This window comes from Diplotaxodon limnothrissa, linkage group LG18 (assembly GCF_057381915.1).
Source record: "Diplotaxodon limnothrissa isolate DT_005_m linkage group LG18, D_limnothrissa_male_GT1.1, whole genome shotgun sequence".
NCBI lineage: Eukaryota > Metazoa > Chordata > Actinopteri > Cichliformes > Cichlidae > Diplotaxodon > Diplotaxodon limnothrissa.
The window spans coordinates 5,856,358-5,876,770 of NC_140613.1; the positions used below are offsets into that span (position 1 = coordinate 5,856,358).

A 20,413-nucleotide genomic window follows, 5' to 3' on the forward strand; every position below is an offset into this window, starting at 1 on the left:
CTCTGCGATCGCTGTCCTCTGCCTGGTGGTCTTGGGCCTCTCGGCTAGCTTTTTGAATTCTTTCAAACCATCTTGGCCTCCTGATCTGACATCCGGTCTTCTTGTACAGGTACTCATTAGAGATCTTTTGTAGCCAGTAGATTTTACAAAGACAGCTGTTGTGGAAAGTGTCACTTTTGTACATGTCCTTCTGCACTACCCCCCCACACTCAGATGAATATAATAATACTGACATAATGTTGCTCATATAGAGTTTCATTATGGTTTTGATACTATAAATCAGTGTTCTTCTGAACACCTTTGGGTCTTATACGCATAAGTCAGGCCTGGTTCTGTCAGACATTTCTTCCTATTAAAAGGGAGTTTTTCCTTCCCTCTGTCGCCAACTGCTTTCCCATAAGGGGTCCATCTGATTGTTGAGGTTTTCTCTGTATTATGATCTTTACAGTACAATATAAAGTGCTTTGAGGCAACTGTTGATGTGATTTGGGGCCAAATAAGTAAAACTGAACTGAAATGAATAGAATTGGATAGATGGATGGATTAAAGTATGGATCAAACCAAGCAAAGTGAGGTGAAACCACGGGAGCTAAAGTCCGTTGATGACATGTATTTAGGAAAACCCTTTACTTTTCTTGAGCCAGTAAAAGCAGCCAGATCCTTGGCAAGTGATGCCAGATATCATTGATCTTGTGAAGTGCAGTCTGCGAAGGAAGGACTTGTGCAGGTCCCCAGAGGCAGCAGATCCATTAAGATGTCTTAATCCAGTTCATTAGGCAGGACTGAGGTTGCTGCTTTCCGCCAGTGTGTCCCAACGGTGCAGTCCAGAAATGCACAACAACACTGCATCTAATTTCAGTTGGAAGAAAGTTGTGACTGCAGCTTTTGTCAGTCACAATCAAGTATGAAAACACCGCGTACTACACATGTAGATTAGACTTCATGCTGACAGCACATACACATTCAAAGACAATATCTTTTGTCAATCTTAGAGCAGGCATTGCTAAGCTCAAGCATTGTGTATTATATAACTTCCATCCATCAAAGGTTATTTTTAAGTAGCAGCTGCTGGTCAGCACTGCCAGTCGACCTCCTTCGTCTTGATACAGCCTCTGTTTCTGAGAATGGCCCGGTGAATCCTCTCAATGCTCTAGTCTCGACTATAAATCACAAGAAGACATGTCTGGCTCTGAATTATGGCCCTCTGGCAGTGAACTGGGATAAATTGCAGAGACTTGGATATGCATGAGCATAATTATGAGGGATAATTCAAGATGTTCCTTCTGGAAAATGAAGAGAAATGGCGTTTTGTAAGATCTAAGCTGAACAAGAGAGAAGGCCTGTGGCACGGTACTTTACTCAGGATCTTGTTTGTCTTTGTTGCACTTTGTCACAGTTAAAGTTTGAAACGCTTAAGGATACTAGCAGTATCACTTTAGCCTCAATTAGTTCTCACTGTTTCCATTTTACTTCCAGGCATCGGGATCGCTTTGGAAAGAAAAATGTTCCAAGATTGCCTCGTCAGTCCTCCTACAATGCTGAGGACTGAAGGAGACACGCATTGTATTCAGAAATATAGATTAAGTATTGTAAAGGGAAATTGCTATTGGCAGACACTGAGTCGACTTATTGGAATGTTTGTTTGGAGGAAAATATTGGATCAGTATATCCTTTGTGAATTGAATAAACTGTCTGTCAATTAACGTAACTCTGTAATAAACTGACAAATGGTCACCGGGATACAGAACAAGTGGTATTGGCGTTTGGATCTTGCATCCTGTAACAAATGTACTGGCACTGTGTTTAAAGACAGAAGATCAAGCATTTTCCAATCTGTTAAATGTAGTTAGAGTTTTCCGGAAGCATCTAGAATAACCATTATAAAAACTGCAGTCTAAAAATGTGAATTTATGACCTCAAAAAGTCATGCCTAGTTATTCATCTTTGCACGAATCTTACTTGGAGTTTGTGTTGTTGTTCAAAGGCACTTCAACATAGCTAGAAATCACAGATGATCCTTGACTTATCCAAAAAGCCTCATCTGTACCTTGGTAGTTCTGTCACACAGTGTTTAAATACCTGTTTTTTAATATTGGTCGTGATGCTGTCACACAACTTTAAAATATATAAAAAGAAGTAAACAACAATGACACGCTAGTTGCTAGTGTAATGTTGGTATGTCCCAAGTTACTCAAAACTGTTATAGTATCGCAAGATTTATCAGTATTTTCCACACAATTTATTCAGCAACAAAGTAGCTTCAAAGAGCCCGAAACATGTGTAATCTTAAGGACGTTTATTAGTTTGCAGCGATAATATCACCAGATATCTTTTATTTTCTTGCCTTCTCACTCTCTCACACTGCATCTCACTCTTCAGTCTGATTTTTAAAAAGAACAGGCATCCAGTGAGACATTTGTGAGTAATTACAGCAGTGCAGCCCAAGCACTTGTCCTTAGCTGCCCGTTAAATGCCCGTTTCCAGTTTGACTGAGAAGAAGCAAGTATTTATAGACGATCCCTCACCCATCACACATGCAGACAGACGGTGACAACAAAAGGCGACATAAAAAACAAAAATAACATTTTGAGGTCTAACAAATATCTCAACCTCTGAAATCCCAAGAATTACAAACCAGAACTAGAATAATTTAATAAATAGTGAAGTTTCCATTTTACATCGTGTCACAGTGTTTAACCAGTTAACTCTCTCTTCTAACCTTCAGACAAAATCAGAACTGAACATGGTAACCAGAAACTTTTTGTTTAAATACAACAGATTCATGTGTGCAGAATATGCCATAAAATACTAAAATAATAATAGGGTATAATATAATAATAAAAAATACATTTTACCATATATATTTTACTTATTTAATACTATTTTAGAATTGAGCTATTTGCACATATTAGAGCTATTTCTTGTATTTTGTAATCTTTGTAATATATTGTATTATTTAATTAGTTCAGTCTATTACTGTAATTGTCTTGGAGCAACTCTAACCCACATAATTTCCTTATGGATTATTAAAATATTCTGATTCTGTTTCTGATTTCTTATTAATCTAGACTGTCACTGATATTACTGAAACAGTGTGTTGTTGGACATTTTTCAGGAGGATATTTGAACTGTAAAGCAGCATGTTTAAATGTTCTTGTAGTGATTTCTGCTGCTTAGAGCTTTATTTTCACTCGATTACCATTATAAGTGCCACTACTACTACACCAACACCGAATGTTGACCAGACTACACTACAGTGAAAAGATCTGCATAAGCAGATATTATATACAGTCATAACTTTATATTTCCTACATTCCTGCATTTGTGAAACCTGATGAGCCACAAAGAATATGATCCTTTTCTCTTTTAGCTCAAGGTTGATAATTCGACATTAGAGGCTGTGTGTTAGAAGATAGTCCAGCTTATTTTTGTAATTTGACTCATCTTTTTTGGACGCTTTCTCAACCCACGGTTTCCTTTTCCTTCAGCTCACATTAACACAACCCACTGTGTGGCTTTTTAGAAGGAAGTATGAGTGAGTGAGAGTCACACTACATGTCATTGGGATCCATGTTTAGCAATAAAAGGATAAAAGAGGATAAGGATAAAGGAGATGAACTTCCATGTGAAATTAAAGTGTCTGTTTGTTGTCTGTTCAGTGTTTTGCTTGAGTTTTGGAAAATACTCCTAAAATTGTGCGACACTGTTACAGAATCACAGTATCAAGGATTCTGTGAAAAGTGACACAGTTCAGTTTCGTTGCATGTTTTTGAGCACATGAGCTTTTCTGATTCTTCTTCTTGGATTTAAATATTCATTTTATTGTAGGAAAACTTTTGCTTTTATCACAACCCTAACCCTCACAATAAATTGGCAACAGTGATTTACTTTGCTTTCAGCAACGTTAGCCTAAGGTTGGCGCTCACATGCTGAAATATAAAGACCCATTAAAAGAGGTGGCCGGGGTTCGCGTTTTGCTGTTAGGTAATCAAGAAACTTGTATGTCTGAGTTCATTAAATATCAGTTCAGGGCAAAAAAATCCTCCCAATACAACCTTTAATTTGATTTAGTTTAACAGTTTGCTAACAAAATATGCTGCTTTAAATGTTTTATGTTTTACAGTCCTCGTTAGTTTTTACTCAAACTGCCAATTTTTTATTGGTCCAAACTCCTGGTTTTCTGAACGTTTAGGTCTTAAAGAAGAACTTTAGTACATTCATATTTTTATTTTTGAACTTAACTGGAATAGATTTGCTTGGTTCACAGTTTGGATGCAATCCCTACTGTATGACACAACCAGTCTTAGCAACCACCCTTCCTTTATGGTTGCTTTCTTATGATTAATTTTTGGCTGTGATGAATTACTTGCACCTATGCTGACCTCAATATCTGAAACTTTGACCATGTTTAATATAACATGCGCCACTGTAAAACTATATTTACATCATTTAAAACAAGGGCAGTCAGAATAGATCCCCTTGAAAGAAACTGTGTGCCTTTCAGTGTGAAATTGTGAAATGCAAAATAGAAACACGAGTTATAATCTCTGCTGAAAGTGTCTGTTTACGTGTTGACAGATGGCATGTTTGGGAGGTGTCACTCTGTTCCGGTGAAGGAGATTTACACCTACGATGTTTCCCCATCTGTAGTGCAGCGCTTCAGGATGCTGCTGGAGAAGCTTTCCAACAGAGGTAAACACGTGCACACATGTTCTGCTTTCCTCAGCCCAAATGTGTATGTACGTTTGCACAGAACATGCACACGCACAAAGTGGCGTGCCGTGTCAGCTTCAAGTTCATAATCTTCATAATCATGGTCCTGTGCAAATTATATGCACACTCAGCTCTGTGGCTTTTGTAGGATATAATCACAAACTGATTTGAGATTATTTTTCAAACCAAGGTAGAATAAGTGTGTTTAAACTTGTCATATAGGAACACAAGACTTGTTCCACCCAAATACTGTAATGTCTTTTCACTCGGTCAGATCAAGATTGTATGCATGCATCCACAGTATGTATTTATAAATATACAGTGGGAATAATATGTGCATTTTACCCAAATAACCTTGACGCCTGTGAAGCAGGTGTGTTTTCTTGATTTGTAATTACTTCCCCAGGTTAGGGGATTTTAAAGGCAGGATTAGGGATTGAAGAAGGAGTTGAGCTAATGCTGTCACTGAGAGTGCTAAAAAGAGCTGCATGGTTCAGTACGACACATTTACTACTTTCCTACTTTAGTTTCCATTCACTCACTCAAACCCAATCAGAGATACTTGCATGTTATAAATGTGTGAAGTGAGGCTTTTAGACATTTGTCACCATTGAGGAGAAGCGGTGTAGTGAGAAGGACTAATGGGAAATTCTACTGTTTTGATCAGTCTGAGTGTGCTCGAGGTTCTGGTGACTGTTACTTATTGACACAGCTACTACATGAACTGCATTAAAAGCTTCTGGGTTAAAGAAAAGACAAGAAAAAAGAAACGAAAAGACAAGAGAGCAGCTGCCATTGTAGACGCACCTTCACACCGAGGCCTGTCCTGGTGAAAACAGCATGTTAGCAGACTTACTGGAGGAGTTGAAGGAGACTGGACTCCAAGCTGCTCCTGCTGATCATTGCTATGCTGGACCTGAAGATGTGGCCTGTGATGTCTGCACTGGAAAATAGACACAGCTGCAGCAGAAAGGACTGAGAGGCAGAGAGAGCTGGAGGTGAGTCGACAAAACATCCAGCAGAGAATCCAGGACAGAGAGAAAGATGTGAAGCTGCTTCAACAGGAGGTGGAGGCCATCAATCAGTCTGCTGATCAAACAGTGGAGCACAGTGAGAAGATCTTCACTGAGCTGATCCATCTCATCCAGAAAAGAAGCTCTGATGTGAAGCAGCAGATCAGATCCCAGCAGGGTGCAGACTTTTCTTCTCAAGTCATATCGCACTGATCCTGTCGGCAATTTTTCGACAATATTAAGTTGTGTGAGGTCAATTTTGTGTAGTTTATGTGCTGCCTGCCCCAAATGTTAGCTGCCAGTCAGCAAGCTTGCAGTTGTTTAAATTGTATTTTCTGCTGGAGTCTGTACAGGTGGCTGTCGCAGTCATACTGGCAATTACTGCTAAAGCTAATAGCTTTTTTTAGCTTCTGCTGTTGATTCTAAAGCAGAAATGTCAGAAATTCAGTGCAGTTTACATTACTGCAGTCTGCAGTATATTAGTCAAATGGATATTCATTATTGACAGAGACATGCTTTTATGGTGAATAAACAAAACAGTCTCATGGGTCTTGTGCCTTATCCTGATTATCCTAATACTCTGATGTCATTCTCATCACAAAAGGCAGAGATGAAAAAATGTAACGTTCTGTCTCTGTTGTCAAACAGATGTTTTTTTCTTTTTTACCTGGTTGTTCAAAGAACAATGAGACCAAAGATTAAAGCTAAACTATTCTCAGGAACTTGAACTTGTTTGTGTTTTGCACTTGTTGATTGAGAAAAGCCAAATAAAGTCAATAAAGGAATTATTGAAGCCTTTGAATGATACAACCAGGATAATCCAAAGTTATATATATCTCTATATAAATTTGTGTGATGTATTTTCCTTTAATTATATGTTAAATATCTTATAGATTTAGATCTTAAATTTATTCCACTCTTGTTCGCAAAACTCTGTATTTTCTGTCAAAGTTTAGAATCTAATTTGGTGGCTTTAAACCACAGTTTGTCTGAGTTTGTAATGAATGGATCACGGTTCCGAGGAGATTAATTGAATTAGTTATAAAGTGGTTTACTTTCTGCCAGAGTTCACTGTTGCATCCATGCTTACAGTAATACATCAATATAGCTGTTTATCCCACAAATGAATGAACTAAAAAGGAAAGAAGGAACGGCCCGAGTGAGCATTATGGCGTAAATATTTGTTATTTGACTTTTTGGTTTAATCAGCCTTTGCTGTGCCTGTGTAGAAACGAACAGATGGATCAGTTGTCGTCTTTCCTGCTGCACTAAGTTGCTGTTAGTGTGCTGTACCACGAGAGGGAGGCAGAGACCTGCGTAACCTCCCACTGAGCTGGATTTCATCCCCTTTCATCATCCAGCTTTGCTCTGAATGACAGGACCTCATGTATGCAGGAAAAAAAGAAAGTCCAGTCTTTTGTGCTTGACCACTCAAAAGAGAATGATTTCAAAAAAGTACATTTGTTTTGGGAGGAGTTTTTCTCTCGTGTTTTTATTACACCATCCTTCTTTTGAGCTCGATTTAGTGCATTTCCTCCCTTTCCTCTACCCACCCCTCTCCAAAAAAAGAAAAAAAAAGTCCTCTGGTTTAATTCTCCGAATCGGAGCTCAGCGGGAGAGCTAGAGAAATATTCCGATTTCACAGAGGCGACAAGTTTGGAGGCATTTGTCAGGAGCTCTGAAGTGAAATGAATTATGCAAATGAGATGTTTGGGCCCGGCTGTCTGCAGAAGCCATTAGGGAGGACAAAACTCTAAAGACACTAAAGCATCTGCATTTCAGGCTCGGCTAGTCCACTAAAAAGGTAACGCGGTTTACTCTGTCCTTTTGCTTTCCCTGTTACAAACACGATCCTACGCCCATATGCCCATCAGCTCTGTTTTAGGATATGGGAACTGATGTCCTGATTCACAAAAGCGCACGTGGAAAGAAGAGTCCACAGTCAGACCAATATCTGGACATTTAGGCAAATACTTTATGTTTATTCCCTTTGACATTGAATTTCTGTTAGGGTTTTCACATCGCAAGAGTCACTGGGAAGCTCTAGTCTTGTTTCCAGTTTTCCCAATAAGCTGAGCTGCTGATGGTGTTTTGGCTGCAGCTTCATGGAAAAAAATAGTTTGTTTCTTCAAAATGTTGATCTGCTCCAAGGAGAAGCAGGTGATGGATAAGCTCAGTGCATCATGTCCCATGATAGCATGACACTGTGTTAGCACATGAAGCCGGTTTATGATCAGTCAGCTGATCCAACATGCAGGAAGCTTTTCACCCAGATGATTTCACTCTTAACATCTTATCTGATGTACAAATTAATATGCACATGTCTCCATTATGGCATACACCTGCCGCTTTTTAATCTGTTTGCAGGGCAAACACATAATGATCAGTCGTCAGTCACTGCTGCGCCGAGCTTGGTGCTTTCCAGCAGGGAGTGACGAGCAGCCTCATTTATAAAAGAGTGCACAGGAACCATATTAAAAATAGTAAGTAAGTAAAATGTATTTATACAGCACCTTTCTACATAAGGATCACAAAGTGCCCCACAGCCACAATCAACAAATATAAAATACAAATATTAAGACATAACAGTATCCATTAAATGCTTAAATAAACATTTCAGTAATTTCATCAGATCTCAAATGTAATGCTCATGCATTCCATCTTTTAGGAGCCACAATCTTGCATATCAATGGATAGTCTCCTTTGGTTTTCAGTGTAGAACAACAAGATTTGGTCTGAAGTCTGAAGCCCTCAGTGACCTGCATATTATAGAGCAGAAGCAAGAGCTTGCTAATGTGAACAGGCATTTTACTGTACAGAGCTCTGAAAGTGATCAGCAAGATCTTAAGCTAAAGCAGGTGCAAAGATGACAAAACACATGAAACACTTAGAAGACCTATTAAGTGCAGCAGCTGGATTTTGGACCTTTTTGTAAGATGACTTAATCGTTTCTTATTCTGATTTGGACACCATTCCACTGATGGGGTCAATACTTCATAGATGAAATATAAAGATTATCAATATAATTATTGAAACTAAGAGCCTGGTCAAATGTGACACCAAACTTTATGACATTTGGTGGAACCGCCGATGATAGAAGTGCACATAAAAGGCCAAAAATGGAATTGGCCAATTTTTACAGTCAGGCTTCAGTCCACACCTTACTGTGGGATCTTCTCACAGGCTCTTCTGATTATTTTTGGTTAATTTTTTACGTTAGTTATTGTTCTATAATTGAGTAACGCAAGCTAATTTGCAGCTCTCACTAATGACACAACATTTTTGGGTGGCTATTAAACGGATGTCAAAGAGAGACATAAAAAAGATGTCAATTTTGTTTTTATAAAGAACTCATTTAATAAATGGATAATGTTATGAGCTCATCCATAATCAACCCAGATGTTTAAGTCAAACAACTAGTTTTTTTCCCACCTAGTTAACCTATAGGTCCAACCCTGTGAGAGAACAAACAGGTTCGCCACCATCCCACAGACGTTGGACTGACCACAGAACCAAGAGTTGCCCCTGATGTGAATGAACGTCAGATAAAAAAGCGCTTGAGCAAAGATAAAAGTGCTGTATGAATGTGTGTGTAGTAAAAAAAAAAAGTGCTGTGAGTGCTCAAATTGAGTCAAAAGGCACTATACAAATACCAGTCCATTTACGCACATCCTCATAAACTCTATACGTCTGTCACTGTAGAGCCTGTCTGTGTTTTCTGAGTGTCGTTAATGTCACTGTACGCCCATTTAGTAACAGCGTTATTATTATCAACAGGGGTAATATCGAAACTACAAAAATCAGACGAGATTTAACCTTTAGCACACAGTACATTTGCCTCTCTCTTTCTTTGTGAACGGTTTGAATCTTTCACAAAGTTGTTGCTGCAATTCTGTTTCTCCCCCTTTAACCACCCACACACACACACACACACACACACACACACACACACACACACACACACACACACAGACCCTCTTCCCACTCGCACTGCTCACTAAAGGCCCTGCAGATGTGAAGTCATTTGAAAAGCCACCTCGTCAGGGTCACAGCTGCTGTTCGCCCACAGTTGCTGTGGGCGAACAGCAGCTGCGAACTAAAGAGGACCATCGTTGCGATGGTCCTCTTTAGTTCGCACACGACATCAAAAACACACTAACCTCCCCGCACCACCTTTGAGAGACTTAACAGTAGATAACTCTTGCCTTTATCATTATTATTATCATTATTATCAGTTGTCCCATGACTCCTTATGTTCTACAGCTCCAAATTCACTGTAAGTCATGCCACGAGTTCCCTTCCTCTTTTCCCCGTGGGATCTTTTGCTCATGTTGCTAAAAAACTGAACATTTTCACTTGGAAAAATCAAAAACGTTGTGATTCACAATTTTGTATCCCACTGCTTTCTTGTGTTTTTGCTGTGTTTTATCCTATTTAGTTCTACAGCATTCGTTCATTTAAGCATCTGTCACATAAACAGTATGCCTTCAGGGATAATCAAAGATCTTCTGAATCTGAGACTAAAGTGTGATTCTTTGATTCTTTAGTAATTTACAAAAAATATATACACACGGTTGAAAATTGTCAGCATTCTACATCGCTTCTATTTTCAGAGTGTTTGGGATTTGTTGGCAAAGACATGTCGTGACTTTTTTACCCAGTGATCCAAAAAGTTTCTCACCTTGCTGTCTGCTGTTTTGTAGGACCGCAGTGATTGTAATTGGACTTCAGGTTGTGGAAATTAAATTTGCATAAATGCGGCTGATAAATCAAGTTCTAAACTGGTGGAAGGCTGCAGTGTTTTTGCCCATGGTTGTAATTAGCGTGACTCTTAGTGAATACGGCCGATGGTATTTGTGGAGCAGGCGGGCATCATTTAGCAACTGTGGAGGACGTGCAATACAAAATTGTTGAGAAAATGCAAACTGAACTGGAGCATTTCCAAAACGTCTTTTTCTGACCTCTAACCTCCTCAAGCTACATGCATTTCATTTTCCAAAGACTTTTTATTTAAATAACTGTAATCACAAAGGTTTTTTTTTATTACAAAATTGCCTTAAGGGGCTTTACAATCTAACAACCTGTTACAATGTAACAACCTATGTCCTTAAGCTTTCCATAGTCCATGAGTCCTTGCAGGTACATCATCGCATTTTAAATTCAGTCCAATTTCTTTCAGGACCACAGTCTCATTTATTTAGTTGTGAAAGCTTCAAACTCTGATAGACCTTCACCTCATACTTCAGCTGGCCGACAACCTCCTGCCCGCTTTTCTGTGGTCGGTTAAGTCTGTGAGATGCGCGGAGTCACTCTGAATATCCTGGCAGGGGCTCCAACGTTTATTAACCTGTCGTGTCAGATGCCGTCTGTTCACCCGCCGCTAACGCCCGTTTTCTCTGCCACCGTGGCTGCCATTAAAGGCTCGGTTTTATGTCTCTTTGATGGCGAAAGCTGGCCTGACACGCTGTGCAGCTGTTAAAGAGAGGCTTGTGCCTGATTCGTGGCAGTTGGGGTTGTAATTCATTTTGCGGGGGTCTAAAGGAGGTTTCTCGGTGCTGAGATGCTCTGAAATGAGTTGAGCTTGTTTAATTGGATTCGCAAATGATACAGGCAGAAGTGTAAATTCAGTTGGAAAAAAATGGTGCTGTTGTTGGTTAACTAGAAATGGTATGAGATCTTGGCAGCAATGAGATTATTGCTGGCAGCGCTTTCCAGTTTCACAACATGCTGATTGTTCTGCAGTGCGTCTTATAGAGCTAAAATCTTAGGAATGGACATTTTAAGTAAAAATAACAGTTAAAAAAGATCATTTCTACTGAACATTTTCAAAATTTTCGTGTTTTTTTCCCAGTATGCTAAATATGAAAGGAGGCTAAATGTTTTTATCTTGTTTCTTCCTTCACTTTAATGTTACGCCGAATTTTTTCTGTTGCTCTGGAGGCTGTCTTGTTTTCACAAATTGGGTTTTCTCAGTAAGAATTAGGCTGCGACACAAGTTTGCTCTTCAGTGGGTCTGATGATGATGATGATGATGTTCTTTTGCTGAGATTTGTTGGGGATTTAAAGCAACTCTTAACCATTGGTGATAGCTCACTGTGAGAAATGACAAAGCGAAAGAGAATCATCCTGTGAATCACCTCTAAAACACCATCATGCACTCCCTGCTCAACAGACGGCTACAGGCAGACACGAGCTGGTGAAAAGTGGTTATTAACGTCACTTGGGAGTTGGTGGAAACTTTAAACAGAGCTAAAAGAGAGAGAATGTGACTCTTCTCAGAACTCATCGCCTCCATCTTTTGTCTCCAGCCTCGTTCCTGTTTACTCTCGACTCCGGCTTTTTTAAACCTCGGGAAAGACTTAATTTTGAGCAAAAGCATCCTCATTTCAAAACGTGTTGCTCCGGGCAACCTTTTCTACACCTTTTACATTCAGGTCTTCTCTTCTAATGTTCATTTTGCATTCTGTTATCATAGTTTCAAAACTCTCTAAACCCGTGTGGTAATTCATATTCCTGCTGTCGGATTGTATAACCTTGTAATCCTTTTCGTCTGGTTCTCATTCACGTGAATGATTGAAATGCCTCTTTTGAAAGACTGCCTTTATCTATGTCTAAATATCTGTAAGTTATGAAACATTAATGTTGTTACTGAAGTTTGGGGCTTATTCACACTTACGGCTGTTTTGCATGTCACATATTCAGATGGAGGCAGTGGTATGTAGCATTAATCATTCAGGACAGGAATCCTATATTAAAACAGTAAAACGCTGATATTCTGTCTCTACAACAGGTGTTTTTTTGGCAGTAAGATGGTAGCTTTTAACTTTTAGTTCAACTTGGTTTGAAACAGCTGATGCACGTCTAATCTGTTTGGCTGCGTCCCTGCTGACTTTGACTTCATGTAGTCGGACTTCTCCATGGTCTGCATTGCCAATGAGGTTGTTGCTGTCAGGATTTAAGGCTGCTCTTTGCCATCATGCTTCATGTTTTTTGGTTATCTATCAATATTTTCCCCAGTTTTCAGTTCCCTCAGCTCAAAATGTGCTATCACTTTTTTGCGTGTGAAGCTGACAGGGATGATATTTCCCTTCTCATTTCAAGTGCACGTCCTCCGTGGTGGACCCACATCTTGTGGCATCACAGCTGGAGCTACAGTCTGCATTACTTGAATCTTTCAGCAACGTCATCGCTCATCTGCCAAATGCCTCCGTTCGTGTTGTGCTTTGCGCAGCGCGGCCATATTTCCGGTAACATTTCGTTCCGCTACCCCATCTGGTGTTGGCGCCTGCTCCTCTGTTCAGTTGCCAAAAAACTGTGTTTGAATGCATGTTAAGTATAAGAAACAGACGTGAATGCCCAAGCAGCTCATCAGCCTTGTCCTTTTGTACACTTGCTGAAATGCAACACTTTTTTTTGACATGCCCAGTAAATCCACAAGAATGTCTGGCTGACATTGCTGCAGTGGCAGCTTGACAACTAGGTAATAAAATCATTACCTAGAGGAAAATAGACACAAACGTCCAAACTACTCATTTGTTCTTGCTCTTGAACACTTGTTTAAACAGCAGATACAAATAGCTTATGCATAAATACCAAATAAGGACACAATACACAATCAAATATCAGAGATGTAAAAAAAACAACTAGGTGGTCAGGAGATTCACTGAAACACTTAGTGAAATTTTCACTTAATGAAAATTCCAATAATATTTCTTTCATCTCAGTGAAAGAAATATTGAAATTTCTTTCATTGTGCATAAATATACATGTGCATAAATTCTGTAAAATAGCTCTCTTTAGAGCTTCGCCCCACCTTATTCATCACATTTGTGGTTTGCTTATACTAAAACAAACATTAAGAAACCTTCAGGTGCCGTATAATGATGTAATCTAATAATATAACATGACTATGAGTCAGCTGCTTTCTAAAGTCTGCGTGTTTTCATTCCAACACCTGTGCTCACTTCTGTAAAGCTTGCCTCTGACACGTGCGCTCTATAGAGTAATAATTAAAAACACTAAAAAAAACACTTAAGCTAATAAATGTAAACCAAAGTTAAACATTTTCAAACAACAAAAACTAAACAGAAACAAGAAAATCCACTCTGGAAACTAACTGAAACTACATGAATATTATAAATGTTATGTATGCTTTTAGTTATAATGTTTTGCGTGTTGTGATCATCTTTGATGTCTGAAACAATGGCTTCTTTCACAGATGGCCTGGGTAAGTTTTGGATAGAAGTACACAGAATAGATAAAACCACACTGCAGTTTATGAGCGGTCAGAAAAAGACGAGCAAAACTTGTTTATGTTTTAAAAAGGTTCATGGGAAAAAGCATGTCCAAATCAAATCAAATGAATCAGAATAATTTTCCCTCATTAGGACGTTATTGCAGAGATGGTATTACTCGAAATTTGGTGTGAAATTTGGGTAATAAATGCAGAACACAAAAGCAAAGCCACATCTCTTGGCAAGTAACAAACATCTTACTAGTAGTATTTATTGTTTTATTTGGTTCACTGTACTTTATTTACTGTTTTTACGTGGACATTGATCTCACTGTAGGATGTACACATTCTGGGTTTAACCCCTGACCTCACTTTTTCATCATGGCAGTGGTGTAAATATTTAATCGTTTGTTTAAGTAAAGATGTGTAAAAGAAATTCCCAAGTAGCTCATCATGTTGTACAACTGAAGTGCAGCAGGAGAGCTAGAGGAGAGACGGTTTCTGCTTAGTCACTGAAACAGTCTCTCGCCGGAGTCTCCAAGGACGACCCGCTGTTTCCTCGTCTCCTCTGCTAATGAGTGACCTAATGAGTTTAGGGAAATTACTGCATGCTTAGCAATTTCTTCTCCGTCTTTCTATCCCATACTCACCACGTGTCGGCTACACTTTGCTCATGCATACAACCCACTTTTTCTGTACTTCAGTGCAGTTTTAATTCATTCGAGACTTACAGGTGCACAGTAGATATGCACCTGGGCAATACTGGACTTCCTGCTTGTGTCCTGTTAACGTATGTATTCCTGTCTTTCTAGTTCTAAAGGGTCCCCTTGTTTCTTTCTGTAGGTTTGACCTGGGAAGATGATACCACCCAGCAGGTTCTGTCCAAGGAGTTATCCAAACTGAGAAGGATTCCCTACAGACCACAGCAGACTGGGTCGTTCTACACCACTGAGATCAGGTCAGATGTTTATTTAGCTCAAATAGTTTTGTGACCAAAGGACATGTAGATTTGTAGATTTGCACTTCTGTTTTATCTTACTCCTAATAATTTTCATTTAGTTTTGTCGTCACCCCACTTGGCAGGCCGGCAGCGTGGACAATAAACTTTGTGAACACGATGCCTCGAAAATGAGACGGCATAGGGCTTGATAGCATAGGTGCATCTACTAAACATTTTGGACAAGTCAGAATCCCGGTGACCTTGACCTCAAGGTCAAGTTGTCTGAAAATCTTGTGAAAACAATAACTCGAGAAAGATAACACTTAGGATTTTCAAATGGATACCATTGGTGTATCTACTAAAAATCTTCAACGAGTTCAAATATCAGTGAGGTGAAGTTTTCTGTCACCTAGGATTTTAAAATTTATACCACAGGTGTATCTACTGCTGTCGGAGGCTGAAGGGTAGCACTGGCTGCTGCCAGTATTTTAATTTCTTACTTTTTATTTTACTTTGTGACCTTTTTTTTTGCCTTTTTTCTAATACTAATATATGATATATGAAAATTTTAGAATGGCATCATGTTAATAATTCCATTTGGAGGAAAAACAATTCATTTGCACGTCTTTGCAATGAAGTTATCTGACTGTGCTACTCTGAAGTGACTAATTTCTGCATTTTGTTCATCTTTTTCTCTACTCTCACAGGCCAGTAGCTCAAGCAATGGACCCAGTGGACCAAAGGGTGAAACCGGTAGAGGTAGAACTCGGCAAAAATCTCCAGATGTACCTGCAGCGCCTTGGCCTCCTTCCCAAGACATCTACTTCCAGCTTGAGCGCACCAAGCAAGGTAAACATTTACTCTGTTTGGCTTCTGGGACTTGGTTGTTCCGGTTCATGATTTTCTTGCCATTTGTTGGAATTTCTTTGCCTCAAGCAAGTAAACAGAAACTATTATGCTTTTTATTATTTTCTGTTACATATTATCTTCTTCAAAGGTGGGAGCTTTAATTAAACATGGGTAAAGTTACAAACAATGAAGGCAAAGATCTTCAAACTAAACTTAAAAGCACCACCCACCTGCTGTACTTTTGTTCATGAGAAATAGCTAATCAGAAAGAAAAGGTCGGTTTAAGTTGGGGTCTGTTTGACAGTGAATGATCTGAGTTGCACCAAGGCCCAGTATACTGTGAATCATGCAAAGTTCCTCTTGTAGAGTCCAAGTGTGAAAATATGGAGCTGTTAATTCACCTCTATACATCAATTATCAGTGTGCTAATTGAAAGGATTCAAAAAAGCCCAAAAGTAATGAAGCGCAAATGACAGAATATCGCTGAAGTGCCACATAAACCTCAGCTCCCGCTGGTCCTGTTCTCACATTTGAAAACCGAAGAATATGTGAGGAATTTGTTTTTATCCCAATGACTGCATTTAGCCTCGACCTCCATTCGAGGCCACCTGGCTCAGTTTGAAAAGAAAGCGTGCACACATACAGTGCACGCTCGCACAACACGCTGAAAGGACACAAACGCGCACACCTTCACAGCAGGTGGTCCGCTGTCATCCTTCGCTGTCGCTTCTTTCTTGCTTCTCTGTCCTAACTGATGACTTCTCCCAGCTTGACCGTTATGAGGGAAATAATACCAGCCGAGAGTTCAGGAGTTCACCGCTCTAATTAATAACTCAAGGCGCGACTGCGTCCCTCTGCTGTGCCTGCAGAGGCCTCTTTCCAGCTGGGGAATTGTACTGAGGACCAAGCGAGTACGACTGCGTGGAGCCTGCAGGCATCGCTTGCAGGCTCATGGCCTTTTCTATCCAGGTTCACCTGTTTGGTGGCAGCCAAAAGGAGCTGGAGGGTTGAAGGGGCCCTTCGGGTACGAGTGGCATAAACATCACCAACTGAGGGATGTAAATGAATAAAGATACTGCCAGCAACAAATACCAGAGGGGGCCTCGCACACACAAATCATAAAGAAGTATGACAACTGTGAGGAACGGCTTATGTCTGTATTGTTATGATAATTTTGCCGTTACTCAGGCTTGTGCCATTTCTGTGCTCTTAGGTGGGCGTTAATGGAGCCGGCAGTGACAATTTGCTTTTGTTGTAGCTGATGGATCTGTTAATATGATTGCATAAATGGATTAATAACTTTTTTCCCCCAAAAATGGCCTTTTTCATCTCAATAATCATTTTTGTTCAAATGAAGCCTTTAATAATAAAGCAAAGTGGTTCTTCATGCATCCAGATACTCTCTCTAAATCTAGTGGAAGAACAAAAACAAGAAACGTTACATTTAGATGTTTTCAGCAAATGCACATCTATTTAATTTTGCATACATTTTGTCTAGAAGTAAATTGGCTACACTAACACGAAGGTTACTGGATTGGTGGTGTTATAAAGAAAGAAAAGCCAAAGTGTGTCGAAAGAAAAAAGGCAGGGTGCTTGTGTTTTGTACTTTGGCGTCAGGATGGTTTGCATTCTTGTCACATACAGTTGGTCCCATTATTTTAGGACGTTGTCTCAGCCTTAAACGTGTGACGAGCAGATGGGACATTTTCTTGGATCCAGCATCTGCATAAATAGTAATTCTGCATGACTCATATTTTTTGGTCAGATTTTTTTTCTGTCGCAGCCAGTTTTTTGTCATCATTAAACATCGGACAGAGGGATGACTGGGAATGAAGGGGCTGGTGAGTGAGATGGTTGGCATCTTAAAGTTCTAGGCAGCAGGAATGCTCAAGCAATGCAAAGTAATTATAATTTACTTTATGCTTTACTTTGCAGTTATACTTTGTCCCTTGCGGTCTGTTTATTTCGAGGTCTAATTATTTGCTCTGAGACATTACAACATATGGTTGGGAATTTTCAGGCTTTTACTTAAGCTCTCTATAGTTAATGGAGTTTGGATGATTCACATTTCATAGCCTCTCAGTTCATCCATTGTGTCAAACAAAACATTTGAGGTAGTTTTCCTTTAATTCCACTCCCCTTTTAGGCAGCTTTCTCCTGATTGGCTGCCCCTCACAAACAGCAGGTGGGTGGGACTTTTATGCTCACATCCAGAGTCGTGTTTTGAAATGACTGTATTAGGGGCATGCACTTCTCCTTCAGCCACAGTGTGGCTGTTTCTCAGAAAATAGAGCAAAAGCTCTGCTATTGGAAAGCTGGTGGAAGTGTCTTCAGCATCAGTGTCTTTGTACAGTATGCTTGTGTTTTCCAGAATGACCGTTTCCAGTCCGGCATCCCTGCAGAGCTTTATCGCTCCAAGCCCCAGATTTCAGCTCAGAAATCACCTCCCTCCAGCTTCTCATCTCTTTCATCGTTCCAACCCGTGCAAAAGCAGAGACCACCAGCCAACCAGCTCCTCGCCACGCAGGCTGAGGGTGACCTTCTCCTGGGCGCCCTGAGGCAGTATCTCTCCGGGCATGCGTCCCTTCACAGTGGGGGAGCGAGCCCATTCGAGCGCCTGAGGACGTTCTACAGCAACAGAATAGAGAATTCTGGGCTCAAAAAGGAGACCTCGAAATCCAGACTTGTGAACATGGGAAGGCCTCAGGGGGCCTTACCCAAGGACCCACTCACGTCTGTTGATGGTATGTATTTTACCCATGATGGATTTCATCATAGTCTGCAGCGTGTTTGAGATGCAAAATTCCAGGCAGGACGTCTTTCACTTTCAATCGTATCTCTTACAACATGTAAACACACACATGTTGAACTGTCAGTGTTGCCAGATATTACATAATTTTATTACAAGCAACAAGGAGAACCTGTGAGTTATGGCTTTCTTTGAGTGGACTGAACCATGCAGAATACCAGAAGTGGTGCCAGGAAGTTAAGAGAATCGTTCAAAGTAAAGCAAATTTGAATAGAAATAAGGAAATTGTAGCACAGCGTGGTTACACTTAGAATCAGATAGCATGTTTCTGCCTTAGCCTGCTGTCAGACGCTGGCTGGGTCTTCATTATAAGGAAGTTATTATTATTTCTTTCTTTCTGTGGCTACACTGAACACACAGGGCTTGTGGTGAAAACCACATTGTACTCTTTTTCCATAAAGATGAGCATTATTTGCATGACTTTGGAAAAACTAGCTCACAGCAAGGACCATTAAATAATTGCTATAAGGCTTTCAAAGTTAACTCAAAGGTAAACTTAATCACGTGTAGTGCGCCCAGTTCTTATGATAGTTGTAGATGTTCAACTTTCATTTTTATCTGTGCATTAAAACCTGCACACACTGACAGGCCCTCATACTTTAACTTAGCAAACTTGTTAGCGAACATGAACTCATATAAGCATCCAGCAAACAGAACAGCATTAAATTTAGTCCAGTGTCCACCTAATGAATATAACTCTTGTATCGATTCTCTGTGTCTTTTTTGAGTCCCGAGGGAAATATCTGTCTCCTAAATTCTCCACTGTGTGCTCACTAGCTAGCTAAATGTCTGCCTGCTGTTTGGTGCTGGTACACAGGGCTTTTCTGATGAAAACAACTGTCTGCTGTGGTTGCTATGTGATGCCAAGTAAATAGTAAATAAGTGGACAGCTATACACCAAGCTGAAGCTCGCTGTAAACCTGAAAGGAGCTCCATAAACAGCTTTAGCTTCATTGCTACAAATCACAGCTTTCACATCGTCACAGTAAGATACCTAAAAATATTTAATGCTGAGATCAGAAGAGAGACAGCAGACATGAGAAGTGAGACTATTGCCTCTAATCTAAACTACATAACTGGTTTTAATGGGGACTGATTCTGCTTTTTCTTGTTTTCTCTTATAAATACACGATCATAATAAACATGTCCAGAATTTCAAATAATGCAGCCACTATGCAATCCCAGCAATCTATACACTGAGGATGTCATGTCAGACACACAGCTCTCCCACCCACCTGCTGTTCAAACCTTCTGGTCATGAGGGGCAGCCAATCAGAAGGAAGCTGGCTTAAAGCTAGTAGAAAGGCAGTTAAAACAGCTTGTTTCTGACAGAGGGTAAACTGAGTGACTTAACCAAAACCCAGCACAAGATCAATAAATATTATTTTGAACTATGAATCATACAAGTCCAAGAATGCAAACATGGAGCGTGGAGTTAGAATATTTGGTCTGCTTTAATGATAATAATTTCTTTGTCTTTCATTGTTATTTTACTTCCATCTCTCCTCCAGAGAGGTTCATCGAGAACGTTTTGAAGAATGTTGACAGGCAGCATGTGGACATGGATACGCTGACACCGCAGGATTTGGACCAGCTGTCGAGCCTGATAGCTGAGGCTCTACAGGTAGTTGATCAGGACAAGGGACTAAACAGAGGCCTGAGCCGAATGAGGGGACCAGGACCGAGAGACCTGGAAGGAGAGATGAGTGATGGAGAAGAAGAAGCAGAAGAAGAGGAAGAGGCGGGGGAGGTTCCTAGGGATGAGTTGCTGGGGAATGCTCCTACCCTGAAACCTCAGGAGAGCACTCCTGTCGCACTGGCAGCACTTCAAGGTAATTTTATAGTGATTCGTTTTG

At 40.0% G+C, this 20,413-nt stretch overlaps 1 protein-coding gene across 1 annotated transcript in view; it reads left to right on the plus strand.

Annotated features, from left to right (window-relative positions):
• The window catches only part of LOC146612969 (receptor-type tyrosine-protein phosphatase N2-like), a 210,293-nt gene that overhangs the window by 15,439 nt on the left and 174,441 nt on the right, over positions 1 to 20,413 (plus strand). Inside the window, exons 3-7 of the mRNA XM_085377709.1 lie at positions 4,579 to 4,692; positions 14,803 to 14,917; positions 15,607 to 15,748; positions 18,120 to 18,492; positions 20,069 to 20,389. Coding sequence (XP_085233835.1) covers positions 4,579 to 4,692; positions 14,803 to 14,917; positions 15,607 to 15,748; positions 18,120 to 18,492; positions 20,069 to 20,389 — 1,065 coding nt within the window. The remainder of the gene's footprint in view (positions 1 to 4,578; positions 4,693 to 14,802; positions 14,918 to 15,606; positions 15,749 to 18,119; positions 18,493 to 20,068; positions 20,390 to 20,413) is intronic.